Genomic DNA, 9,523 nt, shown 5'->3' with positions numbered 1-9,523 from the left:
CTTTTGACTGTGGATTTAAAATAATACGAAATAAAATAAATAAATTAAATAATATAAAATTGCATCTTTAGTGAAGGCGAAACGAGGGATAAGCGGTTGGTATCTAACTGTAGATCCTGTGTATAGCCAGTCAGTGTAGCCAGTGGCTGAATAGATTATCACTGTGAGAAGTCCATTTTATCAGAGCGTCTGCGGTTCACCAAGTAGCATCCAACCCCTGTTTCAAAGGAGGGCATAATGAGCTAAATTGCCTCTTGGGGGTTTTTGACAGAGAAACCTCATCTGTGTGTTTTGATTAATGTGGGGTGATTCTTCCTCAATTGGATAAAAGGCACATAGTGATCCATCATCTGACTGTGAGAATACAGTACCATGTGTGGCGTTAGTTCTGAATAATTTAACTGGCCGTCACCAATATCTCTCTAGTTATGCTCAGCATCATCAACTTCTTCAAACAATAATTGAATATGGCTTTTAAAAGCAGAATGCTGAATATACCCTGGAACATATGAGGTCTGGGCTTATAGGAAATGGGGGAAATTGGCCATGAATCACAGGCTCTCTCCACCTTTCTCCACGCCCCCCCCCCCCCCCCCCCCCCCCCCAAGTCCCTCTTCAACTACCACTCTTTAAAAGTCTGTTTACCCAGAGTAGTACTGTCTGACTGAGGTTAGTGCATGTGGCACCTATGTTAGGCCCCATATAATGTTGACATTTCTGTTGTGGTCTATGTACTGTAGTGAGTGATGGCTGACATGGTATTTCCAGGGGGATTCATGAGAGGGGAATGACAGCCAGCGTCTTCCTCTCCACTGTATCCAGCTTCTCCCTCACTTCCTCTGTGGCCTCGATTGTCATCTATTGTACACATTACCTCTCTCTCTCTTTGTCTCCCTCCTTATCTCTCTGTCTCTATCTCTGTCTCTCTCTCTCAATTCAATTCAAAGGGCTTTATTGGCATGGGAAACGTACGTTTACATTGACCGCAAGCAAAGCAAAAATCACACAAAAAGTTAAAATATAAATGTAAATATAAATGAGTGAAGTAAGCGAACAAATAAATGTAACATTTACAAATGTTACATTTACAAATGTTACACTAACTAACATATCAACAGACTTCGATGTTTTGTTGCACAGTGCACAGTCTCTTTTCTCTAGGGAGCCAGGTCTGCCTGTGGCGGCCTCTCTTTCTTTCTCTCTCTCTCCCTCTCTCCGTCTTTCTCTGTCTGTCTCCCTCTCCATGTCTTTCTCCTATCTCTGTCTCTCTGTCCCTCTCCTCCTCTATCTCTCTGCCTCTCTCTCTCTCCATTGCTCTGTGATACAACACCCATGCACCGCTGGATTCCCCTCCTTCCTATTCCCCTTGTATTGTGAAAACACATGGAGTGAGTCTGAGAATTGATGAGACTGGCCTTTGCAGAGGAGCAGAGGGATTTAGAAGAACCCGCTGCATCCATCAGAAGTGTCTTGTGTGGCCCAACAACCCCAGCCGGCCCCTATATTCCCCAACTCCTCACCTCCCAATCCCCTTACCCCCTATCACTCCTCTTTCCATCTCCATCTCTCTCCTCCCTCTCCCTCTCTCTCTCATACTCTTTCTCTCTATCCCTCATGCTCTGTCTGTCCTCTCTCTCTCTCTCTCTCCCTCTCTCTCTCTCCATCATGCTCCAGCTCTCACTGTCACACCCTCTCACTGGCTCTCTCTCCCTCTTTCTCAGTCTATGTAGCTATCTCTCTCCACATCTCTCTCAGTCTATGTAGCTATCTCTTTCCACATCTCTCTCAGTCTATGTAGCTATCTCTCTCCACGTCTCTCTCTCTCTCTTCATCATGCCCTAGCTCTCTGTCACTCTCTCACTGGCTTTCTCTCCCTCTTTCTCAGTCTCTAGCTATTTCTCTCTCCGTCTCTCTCTCTCTTTCTCTCTCCCTCTCTCTCTCTCTCTCTCAGCCTGTTGTTTCTGCGCGTCTCCTGCACATCAGTCCACTGCGCTAGAAATTAAATGACGGGTGTCTTAACCAGCCGACAGAGGCATGCGTTGAAGGATGTAGCGGGGGAAGCTCGCCACCGCCGGCTCTTTTTCCACGGGCTGCTGAGTCGAGGACACAGCAATCAGTCAGTCGTGCAGGCGGCCAGACCGGAGGACTGATCTCTCCAGACGACTTCTGGAAGCTTTGCTTTTTCCCCTGAATTATTTACCGTCTAAAGACAGTGACAATGACGCCGTAGTGAATAGCGGACGGTAGATCTGTAGCCCCGACTACAGCCCGCTGCACACATGGACGTGTTCAGCTTTGTGAAGATGCCAAAGCTGCCGGGGTGAGTTGTAACGTGTTGGATGTTGCCGTGAGTGCGCCTGTCTGCCTCTCCTCTCGATGGCATCTGCGGAGCAGGGCTGCGTACCCCAGCCAGAGGCATGCAGGGAGAGGGAAAGAGGGGGATTTACATCGCCGTAGTGGGGCGATCGGGGGTAATGTGTGTGGAAAGTGCACTTATTGTTCCAGGATTATGAGGATAACTTAGTCTGCGCGCTGTCGCATGTCATCATGTGTGATGCCCAGGGGAGCCAGGGAGACTGGGGGGAGCGGGGTGGGTGGATGTATGGGAGTTTATCGCACCAGAGGCGGAAGTGGTCCTTGTGAATCTGTGAAGGAGAAAAAAGAGCTATATTCACCCCTGTGCCATAAAAATACACAAGTGTCACAAGTGCATAATAAAGGGTTTACTAACCTTAAAGGAGTAGTTAAGGGAAAATCATGTTTAGCCCTGTTTTAAGGTTACTTATGATCATATACAATGGTTCAGATCAAAAAGTTGACAAAACTAGCACTTTTGAGAAAGTCTGATAATTGCTCTACCACCGTTTTGGTCATACAATGGATGTGGGTGGGCACCGTGAAAAATCATTCAAAAAACATGTTAAACTCTCAATTTCAAAGACAAGACACTCACCGAGATGTTAGTTGGCGTTCTGACATATAATTCGCCATAAAGTAAGATTCTAGTTCATCTGGAAAGGCTTTTTGAAATATTTAGCATAGAACTATTTAGTCGCAGCACATACGTGTGTAAACTTCCGCTTGAACTGATTCCGATCTCGCACAATGCCTTGATCTCGGGCCTAAATGGTGGTAGAGCAATTATCAGACTTTCTCAAAAGTGCTATTTTTGTCAACTTTTTGATCTGAACCATTGTATATGATCATAAGTAACCTTAAAACAGGGCTAAACATGATTTTCCCTTTACTTCTCCTTTTATAAGGCACTGTTCTCACTTTAGATCTGGTACCTGCAAAATGCATAATAACATGCATAATAAGTTCGCAATTAACAGCTAATGAGTATATATAACAAACTAATATGGCTTTAATTAACGTTCTTAAGCAGTTTATAAACTGTTAACAAGTTTCTTAGAAATGTCTTATAATATAACAATAAACATTTATATTGCTAATATTAACACGTATGAATGTCGTATTAACATATATCAATGTTAATAAACACATTATGAGGACCTAATTGCCTTAATAAACTAACCTTTATTACAAGGACCTTAATATGAAGTGTTACAACATACCTGTATACCTGTTTCTCTTTTGATTTATGAATTATTAGTTTCAATGGAATGAAGCTGAATAATGATGACGTTATATTGTACGATAGTGTGGATAGCAGAGGTGGGACCAAGTCATTGTTTTGCAAGTCACAAGTAAGTCTCAAGTCTTTGCACCAAGTCCCAGGTCAAGAACGACAAGTCCCAAGTCAAGTCCTAAGTCAAGACAGGCAAGTCTCGAGTCGAGTCCCAGGTCAAGAATGACAAGTCCCAAGTCAAGTCCTGAGTCATAAACTTTGAGTTTCAAGTCCTAAACCAGGAATAATGCGCTAAGTACAGTAACGTAATTCATGATCATCTCCTGCAACTTGATGCTGTCAGATTGGTACTTGCTGGGAATGAATAGCATATGTGTTAGTTGATTTAGGAAACATATTGATTTGTGGCACACTTTTGAACACTTTTTAAATAACATACTTTTTCATCTTTGTGTTTGGGGTCACAAGTCACAAGTCATTGGTGTTAAAGTCCAAGTCGAGTTGCAAATCTTTTTTTTATTTAGTCCACAGCTCTGGTGAATAGTGACCTGCCTTGCTTCCACACTTCCCAGCATGTTTGTTTTTAACCTTTATTGTAACTAGGACTGGAGTCTCAATGGGTCTCATTCACCAATATCTTCCCAAGAACGTTCCTACAGAAAGCTCCCATCTGACTCTCAATGTGTTTGTAAACAGCTGGATGAGCTTGCACCTGCCTTCTCATAATGATGAATCCCATGGTTTCGAAAATTAAATGCGTGTGGCTGTACACCCCAATTAGCATGGGTAAACTCCCCGCTTGGCCCATATAAGGACATGCAACTACAGGATTTGCGCACATGTCACTCGACAACTTTTTGATAGCATAATGGTTTAGGTAGGGTTGTGTCAGATGCATTGGCGAGTCAGAGGACTGCGGGTCTAATCCAGCCTAAGCAATCAAAATCAGATTTTTATTTAGCCAAGTAGACTTCCTCCTATGAGGAATTTGCCTTGGTGCATAAACATAGTGAGACAGACCAGTGAAAAATGTCAAAGTGATAGAATACATTATACAATATTATACAAAAATATAGGCTATAAAATACACAGCTGTCAACACGGCATGCTCAAATGAAAATCTAATGACCGGACTCCACCTGTCATATTTAGCAGGATCATGCATGGGATGATATTGGCCTACTCGCTCAGTTACCGCTGTATCCAGAGAAGGGCATACAGTTGGACCTGGCTCATTGGGGATACTATTGGAAAGACAACACTCTCACTTTCCATTATTATAAAATATGATAGAGTATTATTGTATTGCATTCCTATAATGTTATACTGTACTGTGGATTTGAAGTAAACACAAGTGAGATAGAGGACATACTAGGACAAATAGGAGCATCTGACCTTTTCCAAAATGTAAATACGGTGAATATCTCTTTGGTTAAGGAAGCTTTGTCTAATACACATCAGATAAAATGGTCACGGGATATACTATATAAGCCGAAATTAAGAACGTTTAGTATGATAAAAGGGTGGTATGGAAATGAAAAATATGTTTGTGCTACATTATCCAAAAGACAAAGAGCATTATGTGCCCAACTTCGCTCTGGGATCTTGCACCTGCACCTTGAAACTGGACGTTACCGGGGGGTTACAGAAGAAGAGCGCATTTGTATCTACTGTAATATTTATATTGAGAATGAGTTCCATTTTGTGTTTTATTGCCCCTTATATCATGAGTTGCGTCAAAAATTATTTGAGAGATGTAAAAATATTGATTTGATGTGGTTGAGCGATGCAGAGAGACTAAAATGGATGTTTGATCATAGGGTATTTGCACTTGCAGAATATTTAGAGAAAGCTTGGGACAAACGAACAAAGATAACTTATATGTGATGCATTTATTTAGGATTTTCACGAAAGACTGTTATTTTTATTTATTAATTTTCTGTTATTGTTTGGTATACATTGCATAGCTTACAAACCGTGAGAAGTGTATGTGATATAGTTAATTATTGTTTACTGTTTATGGTGTCTTATAATCCCGTAAGGGATGGGTCCTCGGACATGACACGAAAGTAAATATTCATTCATTCATTCATTCATTCATTCACAAATCATCATTCACAAATCACAAATCATTATAAATGAACACGTCTTTAGCACGAATAGTCCGTAGCCTACTTACGACTGCTTTTCTGCATTTGTAGACTCTATTCTTAGTTCACACATGTGAGAACATTAGTGAATGCCAGAATCATTTTGGAAACGGTGTAAGTAGTTTAATAGTTGAAAGGACCATACCGGTCTAAATATGATTTGATCTCCTTAAACTAGTCACCCAACGTATATCACATTACCGCAATCCATTTTCCGAAGTAAAGCTCATGTTAAAAGATGTTTGCATTTTTCGTGTTTCACTTACATTTCAAAAGTTGAACATGATGGCTTTAAAACGTAGCCTATTTTAAAATTGTTCCCTCGTTGCGCTCACAAACTCGTCCCAGTTAGTTTCAAATAATTTTCAGTAGTTTTCATGTTATAGGCCTATTATTTTCGTTCAAATTCGTTGAACTCTTGAGCTATATTCTCTAATCCACCTATACACTAGATTCTCTACCCGGCGCTCCTAGTAACGGCTGCCATGTAAACAGGAAGACGCTTCGTGTCGTGCCTATAACAGTGCCCCCTAGCTGTTATAAAATCACTATAACACACGGCCTCGAATGGTTTATTGCTTAATTATACAACGGTATATGTTTACAACTCGCAACAGCTGTTTCGGTAACGTTACAAAATATCAGATTGCAAATGAGAGGTGAATTGGTAGATTTCTCTATGTTTAAAAAATCAAATAAATGGAATAATCTTTGAAAACTGTGTGCTTTGTTGCATTGATGTTTCAGCAGGCGATGTACAGTAGGCTATTGTAGCCTAATTACAGTCGGCAGACGTTGATGCGAGCTATTTCGTAACCCATATTAAAATGTTTCGGTGGTAGTAGGCTAACAAGTGGTGGAAACATAGGCTATTGTTTTTCTCATGGCTACCTTAGGTGGATAAAGACTGAACTAGACGTGCAGTTTGATGAATTAAGTTATGTTATAACCGGCAGCACACCGGCAACTAGTGTTAACTAGGCCCATAGTAAGGAACGCAATCCCAAGCATGTTGCCAGGGAGAGAATGCTCGTAGAGTCGCTAAGGAACTACTTTCCGTTGAAGATGAAATCTAGCAGTAAGCTTAAGCTTGAGAGCAAATTAAAATTAAAAAGATGTAATGATTTTGTTGATTATAAAGGTGTGTTATATAATCGCAATAATACACTTGATGCCTGTTCTTTAACATCATTAATGGTACTCCAGTACAGCGTACATACATTGCTGCAGCACTCTCGTACCATTAATGACGTTAAAGAACGGCATCTCATGTATTATTGCTTAAATAATAACTACTGAAAATTATTTGAAACTAACCGGGACGAGTTTGTCAGCACAATTTAAAAAACACGAACAATTTAAAAATATGTTTTGAAGCCATCACGTTCAACTTTTGAAATGTAAGTAAAACGTGAAAATGCAAATATCTTTTAGCGTGAGCTTTACTTCGGAAAATGGATTGCGGTAATGTGATAAACGTTGGGTGAGTAGTTATAGGAGATCACATCATATTTAGACCAGTATGGTCCTTTAAGAAGAAATGCTTCCTAAGAAATTCTTCGTTAATTGTTAACTTCGTTAACAATTAAAAAACGAAAACAATGGACAAATTATAGAATCATAATATTAGGAAAATGACAGTAATCAACATTCAAACCATCTGCAGCCAGATGTGCTTGCTACCATGTTATTTAAAAACACTTAAATGCATCCGGTGAGACCAGCTCCTGACGATTCTGGTCATTTTGCAACTCATTCCAAGCAGAAGGAGCAGCATACCTAAACGCCCTGGTTCCCAGTTCAGTACGGACTTTAGGCACAGTTAGTAAGAATTAGCCTGACACTGCCATCTCGTTTCACTTCATTATTCATTTCACAAATTAAAGTGGGCATGTGATTCAGGGGCTGGCTAAGTGAGAATAAGTCCTGGGAGTGAAGACAATAACTTCCCATACTTGGTTGGAGGATGTAGATCTAGGGAAGGTGGAAGTAGACCATGAATAGCCTTATAGGATAGACCAGTGGTTAAGTCAGTGGGTGGACAAGGCAGACCATCCAACCCGAGCCTACAAAGAGCAATGGTGAGTAAGGGCTTTAAAATGGCTTTAAATCCAGTGCTTCATGTGAGGATCCACCGAGTGTAGGCATTGCGAAGATGCTTATAACTTTGCCAATACTTGTTTGTAATGAATAATGTTCTTTCTATCAATTCGGTTTTCATTGCCCGCTGCAAGAAAGCCCATGACTTAAAGCGTCTAGACACAACAACAATAGTAGTAAAGTGTCCTGCCAAAACCAAGCCATCGCACAAGAGATGCCAAACCTCAGCGGTCAGTGATAGGATGACAGGACTGAGGGGTCACCATTGATCAGAGAAAATTGTTTTGACATCCTCACTAACTTCACCCTCCAATGACTGCAGTCACAGGGTATCAGGAAGCCACTGCTTTAAGCCCCTTGAGCTCATTCATCCAATTTTTACCACTGACAAGTCTTGAACATACTGTTGGACACCGCATCAGAATGTCAATGCCATTTTATTTAACGGTATATCGCACCATTCATACAAATCCATGTAGCACATAGTGCTTTACATAAAAGGAGAAGGATAAAAACATGAATCATAAACCAGGGATCTCAAACCCCCGGCCCGCGGGCCATTTCCGGCCCGCCCCACCCCTCCATCCGGCCCGGGACATGATGTCAGAAATATCATGTAATCCGGCCCGCAAGTTAATTTCTTGTACACGGCGCCGGCAGGCAGGCAGGCCTACAATGCAAAATTCAAGTCACTCAAACGTGGGGCGAAATGCTGTTATTGTGTGCAGCGAACGAGGTGAATGCTGCATACAGTCACAGGTGCAATCAATCCGCACGCGACTATGAACTATGAACGGAATGCAGCTCGCCACCGAGAGGCTGTTTTCATGATTAACTAACGTTAGGAACACAGACAGTTTCAAGAAAGATGGACAATGCAGTTTTTTGGTGGAGTTCAATGGAAATTCTACCTGCCTGATATGTAAGAAAAAAGTTGTTCTAAAGGAATATAATGCATTATTCATTACTAAACAAGGAGAAAAATGGGTCGTAGGGAGACGAGAGGAAAAAACGAGCCAAACAGCTGAGAGGGCTAACGCCTCAGCAGTCTTTCAAAATAAGTGTGTGGCAACAAATAGAATAGTAGCCTACAAATGTAGCCCATTCAAGTGTAGGTCCAGGGCAGGCTTACAGTAGTGATGCATCTTGCAGCTAAAATAGAAAAAAGTACAAATGTAGGCTATTCAAGATAAAATAAAAGTAAGGAAAAAAGATTTTCTGTTAACTGAACTGTTGAACTGTTAAAATGTACTAAAATGTATGAAAACTGGTTTGAATTTGTATGATGAAAATGTTTGTTACGGAATAGTCTCGCAACATTTAGAGACTGATTTGTGAGTCTAGTTATGGAAATGAAAAATTACATTTTCAGAAATATTGCACTTTCTTATAGTTAGTAGTACTTGAAGTTGACATTGAAGTGGCCCTCCTATGAGTTGACGATACCATCAGTGGGCCCAAGCCAATTTGAGTTTGAGACCCTTTATATAAACACAGTGACAGTAGATTTAAAAGAAACAAAAGTAAAATAATTAAAAATTAAAATAGTGTAAAATAGAATAAAAACAGACTGCAAACTAAGAACTACAGTATGTGGTAAAAGCAATGTTAAAAAGGTATGTTTTAAGATCTCGCTTAAAAATCACCACGATTCTCAGATCCTCTGGCAAGGTGCTCCAAA

General features: G+C 40.8%; 1 protein-coding gene across 1 annotated transcript in view; it reads left to right on the top strand.

The window, feature by feature from the left end:
- Nucleotides 1-2,279: 2,279 nt before the first annotated feature.
- The window catches only part of LOC311312903 (FERM and PDZ domain-containing protein 4-like), a gene marked incomplete at both ends in the record, with an annotated part of 35,582 nt that continues 28,338 nt past the window's right edge, over nucleotides 2,280-9,523 (top strand). The window contains one exon of the mRNA XM_084442911.1: nucleotides 2,280-2,320. Coding sequence (XP_084299037.1) covers nucleotides 2,280-2,320 — 41 coding nt within the window. The remainder of the gene's footprint in view (nucleotides 2,321-9,523) is intronic.

The sequence above is a fragment of the Borostomias antarcticus genome, assembly GCF_949987555.1.
Source record: "Borostomias antarcticus genome assembly, chromosome: 9".
NCBI lineage: Eukaryota > Metazoa > Chordata > Actinopteri > Stomiiformes > Stomiidae > Borostomias > Borostomias antarcticus.
This window is presented reverse-complemented; position numbering and strand designations above follow the sequence as displayed.